General features: G+C 42.5%; 1 protein-coding gene across 5 annotated transcripts in view; it reads right to left on the bottom strand.

The window, feature by feature from the left end:
- Positions 1-15170: 15170 nt before the first annotated feature.
- The window catches only part of TXNL1 (thioredoxin like 1), a 30483-nt gene continuing 29053 nt past the window's right edge, over positions 15171-16600 (bottom strand). For 3 of the 5 annotated variants that reach the window (XM_043888985.1, XM_043888982.1, XM_043888984.1), the window contains one exon: positions 15249-15406. Coding sequence is in view for 2 of the 5 variants with exons in the window: in XM_043888986.1 (XP_043744921.1) it covers positions 15377-15406 (30 nt within the window). In the remaining 3 variants the exon portion in view is untranslated. Of the gene's footprint in view, positions 15407-16600 lie in introns of all 5 variants that reach the window. The other 2 variants (XM_043888986.1, XM_043888983.1) reach the window with 1 other exon arrangement.

Below are 16600 nucleotides of genomic sequence, written 5' to 3' on the forward strand. Positions count from 1 at the left end.
GGCTCTGATTTATCCAGGAGAAGAGCTCGAGGCAGCAGGCACAAATGCTCCTGAGAGGACTGAGAAACAGCAGGCCGGCCAGGGAGACTCAGCCCAGCAAGCTGAAGAAGCAAGGACCCAGAGATAGGGTCAGAGGAATAAGCAGGAGCAAAAGCCAGATTGGGGCGGGGGGGCACCCCTGAATCACTGTAAAGACGTTGCTTTTGCTGCAGTAACATGCGGCAGGGCCGCTGCGGAGGTTGGAGCAGTGGAGGGTTCACGAATTACCAGCTGCTCCGTGGAGCGTAGGCTCCAGGGGGATGAGCAGGGTGGGAGCAGGGCATCTGGGAGGAGCCGCTGCCGTATCCTGATGCAGGGTGATGACGGTTGGGTCATGCCCTCACCTCCCACCTGTTCCAGGATGAAGCATGGCTAACTCAGAGAGAGGTGTTAATGAGATCAAGGTCAAGGAATCATGTGAGCATCCTTTGGGTTGGTATTGCCAACCTGAGCTTCCAGATCTTTGGAAGTCCTCTCCTGGTTCCTGCCCATCAGTACTCCTACAGGAAGTCATTGGGAAGGTGGCTTAGGCTAAACATCAAGTTTCTTTGCAGCGAGCTGAGCTCGTAGCCCCCAGGATTTCTGTGCTGATCAGAAGGTTGGGTTGATAGCAATGCCTGTCTTGAAGGTATTTTTAAGTAGGAAAATCAATGAATACTTAACAAATGGGGTTTGTTTTATGCATGCTAAGTTGCTAAATCATGTCTGACTCCTTTGTGACCCCATGGACTGTAGCCCACCAGGCTCCTCTGTCCATGGGATTCTCCAGGCAAGAATACTGGAGTGGGTAGCCATTCCCTCCTCCAGGGGATCTTCCTGACCCAGGGATCAAAACCATGTCTCATATCTCCTGCATTGTCAGGCGAGTTCTTTACCACCAGCACCTCCTGGGAAGCCCTTGTTTTGTAGACCTGATCTTTTAAAGCACGGAGCCCGCAAGGGGGGAGCAGTTCATTCCTTCATTCCTTGGTGGGCAAAATAGTAAAACCACTGTGATGGAGGAGGGCTAGAGACCCTGCTTCCACTCCCACCCAGGCGTCTCTGTTCTTGGTTCCCGAGAGAGGCAGATGAAAGTGTGGGCCTGGGTCAGGGCACATGCTTCTGGGCATTTCCAGTGCACACCCTCCGGGAAGGAAACGGAGTGTGAGCAGCCAGAACAAGTCACCAGGGCCTCGGTTTCCTCATCTGTGGAATTAAGAGGTTGGGTGAAATGATCCACCCCTGCTTTAAGCATCTATGATACTGTGAGTGGTCTTTGTCCATGAGGAATGAAGGAGAAAGGATTTCGCTTAACTCCTGGTCAAGAATCCAGGTAAAAGACTGCCCTGGCAACCCCGTAGATAAGACCCCACCCTTCCAATGCAGGGGGTACATATTTGATCCCTGGTTAAGGAACTAAGATCCCACATGCCATGTGGCTTGGCCAAAAAAGAGTCCAGGTAAACAGTCTAGCATTGAACACTTCTGCATACCTAGAAACTACAAACATGTGTAAATCATTTTTACTCTTGGCATAAGAAGGAAATTTTAAATCCATCTGACAACCTAATCATATGATGTTTTATCAAACTCTGAGTTTAGAAAGATGTTATAAAAACCTGATTTATTGAATGTATTAGGATAGACAAGTCATGCTCCTGATTTATATACTAGGGTCAAACACAATACCTCAAGGTCTTGGGTGGGCTTAAGTTATATCTCAGCTGTAGTTCTTTTTTTTTTTTTTTTAAAGAGCCAAGAATATGTGGAAATAATTTGTTTTGTTTTTTATCAATCGCTGGAGCTCATGTGAGCTACTTCAAGGGCCAGCCATGCTCTGGGGCTTATCCTCTTGGCAGGAGAGGCAACTGTTCAGAGGTCAAACAAGGGCTCATTTCCTCCCCTCCAGGCCAGCAGAGATCTTCCATTCCCAGATTGACTTTCATTCCTTCAGCTGAGCCGGAAGGCATTGTTCCCTAATAAAACGCAACACATCGGAAGATCGTCACTTGAGTTGCTCCCAGATTTACCCTTTGAAGACTGAGTGGTGATCAGTGTTGGTTAGAAGAGGAGAAGCAAGTAGACACGATGCCTCTGGCAGGGCAAGGACTGAGGAGCCAGAGGCTGGAAACACAAAAGTCCAGGGATGCCTCCTGGAACTTCTCTGATGGTCCCGTGGCTAAGATTCCTCACTCCCAATACTGGAGGCCCGGGTTCAATCCTGGTCAGGGAACTAGATCCCACATGCCACAACTAAGAGTGTGCATGCCACAACTAAGACCCAGCTCAGCCAAGTAAATATTTTTAAAAATTACAAGGGTTCCTTCTTACCATTATTTCCCAGGGGGAGCCCCACAAACCAGCACGATTATCGTAATTCCCTTTTGGGGCTTCGAGAACCCTATTTTCCTTGGTTAAGTTAACACAAGCATTTGTTTGGACTTACCTAAGCACACATTCCCGACTCTTTCTGCTGCCTTCTCGGTTGTTGAAGGATTAACATCGCTGAGTATAGAATTGTGGGTCAGACACACTTGCAGGTCACTTAGTCTAACTATTCACCTCAAATAGGGATTCTGGCCCACTGAAGGCCTCTCTTGATTCTTAACTCTTTCCAGTGATGAAGACCCCACTGCTCCATAAGGCACTGTGTTTATTTTATTTTCAGGAAGTTCTTCCTTATATTAAATCAAATCCTCTGTCTCTAAACTTCACCCATAAAATCTGGTCTTCCACGATCACTTTGCTTTTTAATTTGCTTGGCTGTACTGGGTTTTAATGCGGATCTTTAGTTGTGGCTTGAGGACTCTTAGTTGCAGCATGTGGGCTGCAGGGACTGAATGCAGGCCTGTTTTGGGAGCGTGGAGTTTTAGCCACTGGACCACCAGGGAGGTCCCCACAATGGCTTTGATTAGTGGATCTCAAAGTCTAACTTCAAACATCCTTCCCTGATCATCAAGGCCCTCCCCTTTATTCTTTCTTTCACTGGCCTAGTTTTAGAGGAAATCCTATGAAGTCTTGGTGAGGGCAGATCTGACAAGCCATGCCATCTTTCAAAAGAAAAGGAAGGCTGGAAACTTCCCCGGTGGTCCAGCAGTGAGGACTCAGCGCTTTCACTGCCGTGGGCCTGGGGAACCCCTGTCAGGGAACTGAGATGGCAAGCTGCACGGGATGGCCAAGGAAAGGAAAGGAATGGAAGGCTGGCTGGGCCAAAGCTAAGCTTACTGCAGAGAAGATTTTAGCACAGCTCTTGGGTTCCACGTGGCATGTGACATTCTCCCTGGAGATATTCCTCATGCTTTAAGAGGATCATTTTCCAAATTTGATAACCGATCACATTTTCTAATAGCTTCCAACATCTTAAAATTAACCCACAATGAGTATTTTGACATAACCCCCGCCCTGAGGAAATTACTTCCTATCCAAATTAACTGCAAAATCACAAAAAAACTTTAAATGGTTCTGAAACCCACGGGACGCAGGAAGATAGCTTATAATAATTCACCGGGCTCTTCATGACATCTAGTGGTGAAGCCTGGAAGAGCTTACAGCTACTCAGAAGGTGGGAACATTCTTAATCTTATTATATAACATTTGCTCTTTGAATACTTTGTTTTGTGAAATTGTAAATTCATTTTCCCATCAACTATAATGATACACTCGTCTTTATTTTATGCATCTTTACTGCTTTATACCTTTCCTATGTGGGCTTACTTTGAAATCAATGAAATTCATTTTTTCACAAATTTAGAAAAAAATCCTCCTTTTATAAAAGATGCTTTGTATGTGTGTGTTTAATTTTTATTTTATATTGGGGTATACTTGATTAACAATGTTGTGTTCATTTCAGGTGTACGGCAAAGTGATTGAGTTACGCATCTATCTATTCAAAAGAGGGGTTTTGTATAAGCATAAATAACTCGATTTTTATCTGGAAGCATACTACAAAAATGTTTTGCATAAATGTATTCATCTTCAAGCATGGATTTGGGGTTCCTGTGAAATCAGAGTCATTTATAGCTAACCTTGAATGTATTGTTATTCACAATTAGAAGTAGATAAATTTCACAGGCAGAGAAGCTGACAAGTCTTTAAGCCTTCACACTTAGTTTTGCAGGAAGAACTGAAGTTAATTAGAAGCGATTATACGTACATTGCATGTGTGTGTGCATTTGTGTTGTGCACACACACCACCAAAGCCTTGGGAAGGCTGCATTTTTTTTTTAATGTTTTAAAAATAAACATAATCTCCTTCCCATGTGTTGCTATAAGCCCAGTAAATCTAGGAAGCTCAGCAGGATTGAACAAGGTCATTTCTTGTCAGGACTCCAAGGGGGAGCAGGAAGCCACCGGGAGCATCAGATGCTGGCATCCTAATCCCCTCTCAGCACCGGCCTGCCGGGCACCGGGACGCGCCGTGCCAGCTCCGCAGGCGGGCGGACGGCATGGACGCGAGCGCAGAGCCAGGGCCGCGGCTCCCTGCCCACGGGCCCCTTGCAAGATGGATCTACATCCCCCGCCCTGGTAATAAAGGCAAAATTCCAGCTGAGTCTGCTCACTTCTTAATTCCGGTAAACAGGAAATTGATGGTGAACAGCTATATCCAAACCTCTAAAGCAAAGAGGCTTCACTGATTCGTTCTGGGTTCTGTGGAGTTTAAATATGTATATTTAATATAATGTATTTTAATTAAATATAATATATTTTCAACGCAAAGGCAGAGCCCTTCACCAATCAGCTGGTCCAGAGACTCTCGGGTGGGCCCTCCTATGTGGTCCATGTCGGGGCGCTGGCGGAAGGTGATTCGGAGGTGGGGGCTTGTGGCTTGAGTCCCCGGTGGACACGTCTGGTGCCCGGGTCAGCAGGTGGGCAGGCCGCGTGCTGGAGATCACAGAGGCCCGCTCAGAGCCGAGGGGAGCCCAGCGCCTGGTCCCGGGGAAGTGCCACCTGAACTGGGGGGTCTACCACTGAGGGTGGTCCAGGAGCCTGGCTCCGCGGGAGCTGGCCTTGAGGTTGGGGCTCTGGGGGCTGGCTGGGCACCGGGGTGGGTGACAAGTCTCGTGCTGGGCCTGTCTGGGAGCCTGTGTTCGCAGGAGTCTGCCTGGAGCCTGGTGTCCCGGGAGCTGGTCACCTCCAGGGTTGGCGAGAAGCTTGGGGTCCTGGGGAAACCTTTTGGGAGCCTGAGGCCACAGGAGTCCAGGGGCGCTGGGATACATGGCGGTTTAGGAGTCCCCTGGGGGCCGGGGACCCCGGAACTAGCCGGGCTTCCGGAGCTAGTGGGCCGCCGGTGCACCAGCGGGCTGGGTCCGCAGAGGAGGGAAGTCCGGGCCGTGGAAGCCCGCCTGGATCGGGCGCACGCGTTCGCTGTCCCCTCCGGCCACGGGGAGGGTCTCTCTCTCGCTGGACTGTCCAGGCCTAGGGCCAGGGACGAGGGGAGGGGGCAGCGTGAATCTCTTTCCCACCCGCCTCCATGCAGCTTTTCTTAGGTCTGTGCTTCCCCCGGCGCTGTAATCCCTCACTGGGTACCTTTGGCTCTTGCAGCTGTATTTTCGAGTGCGGATGGTTTCTAGGGGAGAGGCGGGGTGGCATGGTGAGTGCTAGAAATTTCTATGACTGCCAGTTTGCCGACTTTCGCATCAATAACATAACTCAATAATAAAAATACAAATAAATTTTTAAATAAAGAGTCCTATACTAAAGACATTCCTCCAACAAACTGGCTAATAAGCACATGAAGAGAGGCTAGACATCACGAACCATCAGAGAAAGACACATCAAAACCACCATGAGGTATCACTTTGCACCTACTAGGGTAACTACAATCAAAAAGTCTTATAATAATAGTTCTGGTGAGGGTATGGAAAACCAGGCCTTTCCCAGGTGGCACTGTGGTAAAGAACCTGCCTGCCAATGCAGGAGACATAGGAGGCGCAGGTTCGATCCCTGGGTCGGGAAGATCCCCTGGAAGAAGGCGTGGCAACCCGCTAAAGTACTCTTTCCTGGAGAATTTCATGGACAGAGGAGCCTGGAAGGCTACAGCCCACAGGGTCACACAGAGTCGGACGCGGCTGAGAGACTGAGCACCGACGGAGAACCAAGGGCCCTCATCTGCTGTTGCTAAGGATGCAAAATGACGTAGCCACTGCGGGAAAGAGCCTGGCTGAGCATAGAATTACCCTATGAACCAGTAACTCCATTCCAAGGTATACACCCAAAAGAAATGAAAATATATGTCTACACAAACACTTGTACATAGATGTTTATAGCAGCATTATTTACAACAGGCAAACGTGGAAGCCTCCCAAATATCCATCAGAAATGAATGCATAAATGAATAGCCATACAATAGAGTATGGCCATACAATAGAGTATTATTCAGCTACAAAAAAAGAGAGTATGTGCTGACACATACAGATGCACCTGAAAAAGATGCTAAGTCAAAGAAGCCAGCCACAGAGACCACATATCATGTGCTTCCATTTACAGGAAATGCCCAGAACAGAGAGATCTAACATAAAGGCAAAAAGTAAATTAGTAGTTACGCAGGAGTCATTGTAATGGAGGGATGGGATGTTGATAGCTAAAGGGAATGGAGTTTCTTTTTGAGGTGGTGAAAATGTTCTAAAATTGACTGTAGTGATGGCTGCACTTTTGTGACTATACCAAAAGCCATGGAGGTGGTACATGTTAAATGAGTGAATTGGATGGTACATGAATTATATCTTAATAAAGCTGTTGTGTGTTTTAAGTACCTTTAAAAGTTTCTCCTATCCAAATCCATTCCATCACCAAGTACATGGATCTTTCCAATTTGAATATTTCTATTTTCTAGTAGTATTTTGAAATGTTATCTTTCATGAACATAAATTTTTACTCACCTCAAGGATGGTTAAAATATAGCTAGCATAAAGGGACCTGACTTCAGATTCAAAACTGTGTTTTACCATGGACAAAACAATCTCAGGCACTGTTTATAAAAAAATTGCCTTTATCTGTAACTTCTACTTCCTATAATGACACCCCAGGTAGTTCAGATGAGCCACCCACTGGTGACAGCTAAAAATGCTAGACAAAATTTTAACAGATTCTTGAAAGCATCAAAAAAGATTAGGTCAAAGCAACAAGGCCAGTGTGCCCCAAGGGAATTTGCCCATCCTGGGGGAGAAGCTGCATTTTTGCATCCTCCAGTGGAAGCAGCTGTGAAACCCGGATCATGTCAAAGGTAAGAACAATCAGAAACCAGCCCCAGACCTAGGCAGGAGCTGCAAGGACATAGTCCTTGGGGGAGGAGGGGGAGGAAGGCTTGAAATAGACGTAAATTTACGTTAGCATAAAAACATACTACATTAAAAACACACCAACTAAACTTTAAGGCAAAAAAGCATAATTAGAAACTAAATTCACTCCCCAAATATAAGGGTTCAACTTAGAATGATATTAGGATGCTACAGCAGCTCTAAATTTATATGTATCCAATAATATGATATCAAATCTAGAAATTAAAAACTCACCATACATGTGTATCTGTGGCTGAGTCCCTTGGCTGTTCACCTGAAGCTATCACAACACTGTTAATCAGCTATACCCCCAATACAAAGTGAAAAGTTTAAAGTCCCAAAATACAAATTCAATAAATAAACACACACAAAAGACTGTTATACATAACAGTAGACAGATCTACGGAACAGAATAAACTGTCCAAAAGCAGGCTTATGCAGTCCCTTAATTTCAACAAAGGATATCAAGTTATATGTCTGTAAAAACAGCTAATTCCTGAAATGGCATGGATGGATTGAAGCGTTCTGATAACAATTGCATTAGGGTACTATGAAGAATGGGCTTCCCAGACGGTGGCAGTGGTGAAGAACCTGCTTGCCAATTCAGGAAATCCAAGACATAGGTTGGATCCCTGGGTCAGAAAGATCCCCTGGAGGAGGGCATGGCAACCCACTCCAGTATCCTTGCCTGGAGAATCTCAAGGACAGAGCAGCCTGGTGGGCTACAGTCCATGGGGTCACAAAGAGTCGGACATGACTTAGCACCCACACACATGCACTTACCCTAGGCCCTCTGCCAGTTGCCCTTTTTTGAGTTAAATAACCTTTTAAACTTAAAAGTCACCTGCAGTAAAGGCTACTTCCTCATTCCTAATGCTGTCACTCTGCTCACTCCTTTGAGAGAATTGTGTGGTCAGGGAAGTAAAACGGCCCCACTATTTTAAAGTGCTTGGTCACAGGAAATCATAGGGATCCAGTGAAGGAGTTCTGCATCAATGACTTGAAAATGCAGAAGAGCAGGTTTTGACCATTTGCACATTCAATACTACCCTACAATATAAGAAATATTATTACTAAGGAATGACCCATCCGAGACTCTGACAGAGGGATCAACTTTGTGAAATTAAAAATTTTCAAGAGAATAAAAGCAGTCATGAAAGAATGTGCTAGAATGACAGATGGGACAGAATTTAAAATTACAATCAAAATACAGGAGAGAAAGCACCTGATTGTACGGAAAGACGAAAGCCTTTAATGGCGTCTTCAAATCCGTCTTTATATTCCTCTTATGGAGTGTTCCCATCAATCTCCATGCCTTACTAATTGTCATGTAAAACTGCTCAGTCGTAGGCCAGGAAAGCTTCGTGATTCCTTTGCCGGAAGCGTTTCAGAATCCAGCTGTCTGCTAATGCTACCTTCAACCAAAAGATTATTAATTTAATTAATAGTTCCAATAATTAAGCACTACAAAGGTTGTTACCACAACTTACTGGGTTGATAATTGGATATCCTCACCAATTTCACTATTTCTACTTTTGATAATGACTACCCCCTCTTGAATTTAAAACCATTTAACTCCTCCCGTTTTTCCATCCTGCTAAAGTCTGCTTTCAGACTCCTCTCTACCTAATTCTATACTATTTTTTTAGTGTTTCCTAGTATTTGCTGCGTAGTTTCCTTCTCCCCTTTTCTATTCTCTCTAGACACTCCCCTTCATACACGTATTTCAACTTCAGTGTCTAAATTGAGTCCCAGTTCCCTAATTCTAGCCCTAAGATCTAAGACCAGAGGATCCTTGCCCCATGTCCTCAGCCAACCTTTGGTCTGTGGAGGAACTTTAACCAAAGAGCAAGTTTAATCACAGAAGTGAGAAAATGCAGAAAAAAAAGGAAAACAATCAATGGAGACCAAATAATGAAAGTTTAGTCCGTAAGCATGGTCAAGGACAGTTAGTTCCTTCTCAAGGGCTATACATACTATTCTGAGGCATATCCTGGACATGGAACAACAGACTGGTTCCAAATAGGAAAAGGAGTACGTCAAGGCTGTATATTGTCACCCTGCTTATTTAACTTATATGCAGAGTACATCATGAGAAATGCTGGGCTGGAGGAGGCACAAGCCGGAATCCAGATTGCTCGGAGAAATATCAATAACCTCAGATATACAGATGACACCACCCTTATGGCAGAAAGTGAAGCACTAAAGAGCCTCTTGATGAAAGTGAAAGAGGAGAGTGAAAAAGTTGGCTTAAAGCTCAACATTCAGAAAACTAAGATCATGGCATCTGGTCCCATCACTTCATGGCTAATAGATGGGGAAACAGTGGAAACAGTGGCTGACTTTATTTTTCTGGGCTCCAAAATCACTGCAGATGGTGATTGCAGCCATGAAATTAAAAGACGCTTACTCCTTGGAAGGAAAGTTATGACCAACCTAGACAGCATATTAAAAAGCAGAGACATTACTTTACCAACAAAGGTCCATCTAGTCAAGGCTATGGTTTTTCCAGTGGTCATGTATGGATGTGAGAGTTGGACTATAAAGACAGCTGAGCACCAAAGAATTGATGCTTTTGAACTGTGGTGTTGGAGAAGACTCTTGAGAGTCCCTTGGACTGAAAGGAGATCTAACCAGTTCATCCTAAAGGAGATCAGTCCTGGGTGTTCATTGGAAGGACTGATGCTGAAGCTGAAACGCCAATACTTTGGCCGCCTGATGCGAAGAGTTGACTTATTGGAAAAGACCCTGATGCTGGGAAAGACTGAGGGCAGGAAGAAAAGGGGACGACAGAGGATGAGATGGTTGGATGGCATCACCGACTCAATGGACATGGGTTTGGGTGGACTCCAGGACAGGGAGGCCTGGCGTACTGTGGTTCATGGGGTTGCAAAGAGTCGGACACGACTGAGTGACTGAACTGAACTCATCCTGTGAGCTGTCTTACAGATACTGAAATTCCCACCAAATGGAGAAATTAATGCCATGATGACCAGACTGTAGCCATGATATAAGCTACCACAGTTTGAGAGCTGGCCTTAAGAAATGGAAACAAACCGACGCTGGAACTGAAGATTCACTGTACTTAATCAAGATGATGCCAGTCAGATCACCAATGACCAACTTCAGGATGACTGTCAGAGCTGACTGTACTGTTTCGGCCTGTCCCCCTCCTTCAGCCTAGAAAATCTCGTGCCCACTGATTGTCAGTGGCGGGGGAGTTGGCCTTTGGACAGGCGTTCCCCCACCACCCCTGGTTGCTGGCATCAAAACAAACTTTCCATTGCAGTGTCCTGGCCTCTTTATCAGCTGTTGAGCAGCGAGCAGCCGGACCTGGGATCGGTTACACGCTCAATGTACCTAATAGACATTTCCACATGAAATCCAAGAAAAAGCATCTATTGCTCAAGGCAATGTTGTACCCCAAGCTGTATTTCTCTTCCCTCCCCAACTTGCTTTTTCCTAAGAATCAGTCTTCCTACTACATGTGTTCAAGTCACTATGGACTCCTCTCTCTTCTTCCCTCCTCCCATAAACGAATGACAGCCTGATCTCTTTCACAAGAGGAGCTTCCTGCTATGGTTTCTTCTTGCTCTTCCAGCTTCATCTCCTCCCTCATCTCAGTCCTTTTATGTACACAGCACGCATTTATTCCTTGTTGTTCAGTCGCCCGGTTGTGTCCGACTCTTTGCAACCCCATGGACTGCAGCACAGCAGGCCCCCCTGTCCCCCACCAATCTCCCCAAATTTGCCCAAGTTCATGTCCATTGCATTGGTGATGCCATCCAGCCATCTCATCCTCTGATGCCCTCTTCTCCTTCTGCCCTCAATCTTTCCCAGCATCGGGGACTTTTCCAATGAGTCAGCTGTTCGCATCAAGTGACCAAAATACTGGAGCTTCAGCTTCACCGTCAGTCCTTCCAAAGAGTATTCAGGGTTGATTTCCCTTAAGATTGACTGGTTTGATCTTCTGGCTGTCCAAGGGACTTTGTCCAGCACCACAGTTCCTTACTTCTGCTAAATTCCCTTCCTTACCTTGCTCAAGTGCAAATTCCTACAGTCTGTCAGGTTTACCTCAAGCATCTCCTCTTGGAACCTGAGCGTTTGTTCAGTTATTGATGACAGAGATCAAAGCAACTTTAGTGTGGCACCAGGGCCAAGCCCTTGCATTACTGCTCATAAGCATGTAAAGAAGACTACTAATAATTAACTACTTCCTGCTCTGGACCAGGAAGACGTGGCCACAGGTGCTACGCGGCAGAGGAGGCATACCTCATCACCAGCGCTAGCTTCTTCCCGTTTCTCTTGTGCTGAGCCTTATAGATAAGCAGGAACTGGACCGGGGAACAAATTAGGTCAGAGGCAGGCATCAGTTATCAGAGCACATTCTGGTAACTGCTAGTAAGGTGCATCACCAAGGGGAAGCGGGTGGGCGTCGGGGGATAGGGAAGGCTGGGGAGGGCCCACGGGAAGAAATCCACAAGCAGACTAGCAGGCGTGTGGAGGACACGTGGTGGACGCCAGGTCAGAGGCAAGGAGACAGTAAGGAGGCTGCTGCACCCTGCTTAGCAAAGACCGAGGATGGAGGTACAGGGTAGGGAAGACTATGCCTTATCCTTGTTCCAGATCGAAGTGACACTCATTTCATCTTCCTAACGAGCCTAAGAAGTAATGTTTTGACCCATTTTTACTCAAAGAGGAAACTAAAGCTCCTAAACTACTTGCTCAACATGATACAGCTTACAAGTAGGAGGGGCAGAGAGTCAAACTTCAAGGATCCTGCTCCTGAGCAGCACAATGTCAGCATCTCAAAGGCACATCCCAGTATAAGCAGTAAATCACGCTTCACAAATAAATCTGGACTGTTCAATTTATAAAACTTGTAAATAAAACTTCCTCAGAGAAATACCCTGGCAGGTTTAGGGTAATAATAGGGATTTTAATATTATTCCAAGCTGTGTACAATTTTAGTAGAATATACAAATAATAAAGTGATCTTATGGGCCTAGTTCCACCTTCTCCAATTCTTAATTTGGCATGGACCAATTTAAAAGTAATCATATTAACCTGTAAAATCACCACTCTGCCCACTTAATCTTATCAAGGTAGGGCATATTTTTTAAAAGTACTGATCTAAAAATAAAACAATGCAGAAAACAGATGTCACATTTACCAGGGGGTAAAGGGAAAAGGGGTTAAGTTGGGAGATCGAGCTTGACGTATACACACCACTGTAAACAGATAACTAATGACCTATTATACAGCACAGGTAACTCAATGCTCCGTAATGGCCCGTATGTGAAAAGAATCTGACAGTGGGAACTTCTCGGGCAGTCTGGTGTTGAAGACTTGGCCTTCCAATGCAGTGGGTGTGGCTTCAATCCCCGATCTCTGGCAGGAAGCTAGGATCCCACATGCCTCTGGGGCAAAAAACCAAAACGTAAAATGGAAGCAATATTGTAAAAAATTCAATCAAGACTGAAAAAATGGCCCACATCAAGAAGAAATCTAAAAAAATAATAAAAAGAATGGATATATGCGTAACTGATACCCTTTGCTATACACCTAAAACTAACACATTATAGATCAACTATATGTCGATAAAAATTTTAAAAATATATTTTAAAAAATAAAAAATCAACCTAAAAACAATCTGAAGTGAAAAGATGCTTAAGATGACATCAATATTCTGCCATAGGCAATAGACTTAGTGAAGGAATAAAATATTTGTACGTTAAAATCACTTACCTAACAAATATGCTATATGAATATTACAAAACACAATGCGTGTTTGGCAAACTTTCTAAAATACAGACTTCCACTTCTAAAAATGCGGTGTTAGATCTAAGTGAACACAATATTCCTCAGTTTTCCTTCAGTATGTAGTATACACCCTCCAGCCTTGAGACAAAGATAGCAGACAGTTTTCAACTCACAGATTAAGTAGTTTCTAGAACACAAGGCAAGCCTCGGGGAAAATTTGGTCAAAATGGACCATAAATGTCTGCCCCAGGCATGAGTATGGTAGCCTGTCTGCACTTCTGCCCTCAGCCTCAGGGTGACAAAGACTCCGCACTGAAATATTTTTGTTTCTATTATAGATAGGCTATATTTCATTATACCAGATAATGCATCCTGATGCAAAATGTAAGTGAAATCAAGAGAAAAGTTTTGTGAGTTGTTCGTGGTTTTGGTTTTTGCTATGTCTGACAAACAATAAGCCTATTGTCTGTTTTCAAGAAAATACTAGCTATGGATGGTTTCAGTTACAATAACTAGGGTTACATTTCTTAAATGCTCTTCCTATTCATTTGAAAAATTCAGTGTCACATATACAAATGTATGTATGTATGTGTGTGTGTATACACACAGTTTTAGGAGAAACATCAGCATTTCATATTGGTAATTTAAATTATGTCAACTATGCATGTTTATTTGTAAAACTTCCTGTAGTGAAACATGTTACAGTTATCTATAAACATTCATTTCTCACTTTACAATTTGAATAATTATGAAATGTTTGTATTATGCAATCAACTGAGTAATAGAAAATTCACATAAACAATATAAATCTGATGTCCAATCCTTTACAAATATGAAGTTATGTTCACTGGAGTTTCAAATTGAAAAGTATAAATAAGATGAGGTCAGCAATACTTAAGGTGAGGCACTTTTAACAATTACCCGAAGAGGTTTTGTTAAATGTACAAAATGTAAAACAAAACTTCTGATATTAATCTCACCCTTAATTCCAGACGTGATTAATCTGAGATGGTCTCTATTAAGGAGTGTTTTATAAACTTTTATTCATTTTACTTCTTGCCCTCTGTTTCCATTTGATCCAAGGCAACATAATCAGGAAATACATGAACTATGTAGACATCACCACAGACCAGCTAATGTGCTTCCATACAAAGAAAACTAAACATTACTTAGTGACTCTAGGGTTTCAGAAAGTGATTACCACAAAAACTTGGACACGATTTTTTTTTTTTTTTTCCAGAAACATGTATAAATACATTGGTGTCTCAAAGGCAAATCAGTATCTTGATCACAGTCCTAGACAAACAGGCCCTCAAATTTACTATTAACTGAATCAAAATTAAGTCTTATATACTCTTCAAACACTGAAATTTTTAAAATACTCAGACAAACTTAAAAATCAAATTTTAGCTTTAAAAATAGAAAAATTTTAAGATTAAATTTATTAATCCTTTCTAGATTACAGTTTAAGATTTTTAAGTCATACGGAACAGATGGTCTTGCCAGCCTTTTGTGAAAGACCTTTTAAACATACACATGTGGCCAATTCATTTTCAACGTTAAACTAAGATCTCTGTATATTTACACTGCATCATTTAAAGTAATAAGTCATTAAAAGATATCAATTCCTCCTGCTTCATGAATTCACAGTACTTTATTTTTTCCTACTGTTGGATTCAACATATATTTTCAACATACCTTTCAACATATGTTGATAAAGATGACTCAAATTTTAAGTTTATCCAAAAGGGTATCAAATCTGTGGTCCCACTAACAGTCTGAGGTGGGAACAGCTAAGTCTCATTAAACTTATTTATTTCTGGTGGTTTATAATTCGGGTGTTTTCTATAGCCCAGATGCCCAACTGCTATTTAACAAACCTATGAGTCTGAACATAGTTAGCTCTTCCAAGTCCACTTGTCAAAATCACTTGCTGTGTGTGCACATGCACACACATACACTCCTTAGTTCCTAAAACAGTTCTGCTCCTCTAAAGAGAGAAACAGGCTTTTGATCAATACGCTATCAGACACTGAAGTCTCTGCTAAAATCAGAAGGTGTCCAATTTTCACATAAATGGAAAGAGAAAATACTTATTTAGAACAACAAAAATTGAGCTTGGCAAAAGTAGTTACTTTTATTTACAATTGCATGTATTAAGGTTACAATAGAAACACTAGTGATACCATCTGAACAAAAGCAATGATTTATTGGTAATGGCAATGAAAGAAATATTGAAAGTCTCTGTCGAGAATCAAGCAATTATCCAGGAGCCGTAGATCTGATTGCAATATGGTCTTCCAGTGTCTTTTGTACCTTTAGTGGCTTTCTCCTTTTTTGCCAACTACCTAGGAAGAACAAAAATAACTTCATATATACCTCTTATTGATCTAGAAATATGAGTTATTTTCAAAATACTACTGTTATCATTTTTAAAACCTATATTAATTTTTATATTTGCATTTCTTTGGCATGCAGTGTATCTTCATTGTTGAAGCAAACTGTGACCCTCCCTCCCCTCCCAGCCTCTAGAAATTAAAACTAAAACACATGCAGGCTATTTTTGGTATTTCACACTGTTTTAAGAAAAAGGAATGCAACTTTTCAAAACAACGCTGACAGTTTAGAGAAGTTAATAAAAAGATGATGCTACATGAGTGAAACATATTTGGCATACTATTTTTAGGCAATTAGATATCAAATGTTGATCACAAAATAATGTAGAATTAAAAGAGTATGCTAAACTTATATCTTCATGCCCAAGATGACAGGTTTCTAGACTTTTCTATCAATATGTAGACATGCAATGAAAACAGATTAAAAATTACTAATTTTGCCTAGTTTCTATTTTTTAAAAATCCTAAAATATACTACTAAAATATAAAGAATAAATCTAGGTTCAGTCAATGATTAGAAAAATTTTCCATGGGAAGGTTTATAAAATGTCCTAGGTTGCTATCAATGTGGCAGCATAAAACTGTAATGAATAAATCTGATTTCTAACAACAGTTCTAGAAAACAAAGCCTGTATGGGAAGGTTCTAAAACTTCATTCTAATCAAACAATTTACTTTAAACCTAAAGTTCATAATAATGTATTCTCATGGCAGAGATGTCTCTAAGGAAATCTACTTGCAAGCCACTGACATATATTTACATGTAACAAAATTTATATGTACATTTATAAATATAATTTTCATATTTTAAATTGACTCTGGTCCAAAAGGCAGTGTCTGAATCAAGCAAAACTCACAAAGATCTTCAGTACAAATCTGGTCTAAAACAGAACTTGGCTGGGTCAATGTCATTCATGGGAAAAGATTAAAAACCCATTCTACTGAATTCCTAATCACATACTGCAAGAAATGCTGTTTTCCCCATCTTGAGGAAAAATACTTTTATTGCTTTAAAATAACTCCTCTTTAATCCAAGGAAACCACGTGTTACAAAGTCCAAAAAGCCAAAAAAGATACAGAAGACAGTCTCATAAAAGAGCATGTGGATGAAAGTAAGCAGTTCAGATTTTGAGAGCAGGGGGTGGGA

The sequence above is a fragment of the Cervus elaphus genome, chromosome 27 (genome assembly GCF_910594005.1).
Source record: "Cervus elaphus chromosome 27, mCerEla1.1, whole genome shotgun sequence".
In the NCBI taxonomy this organism is placed as follows: Eukaryota; Metazoa; Chordata; class Mammalia; order Artiodactyla; family Cervidae; genus Cervus; species Cervus elaphus.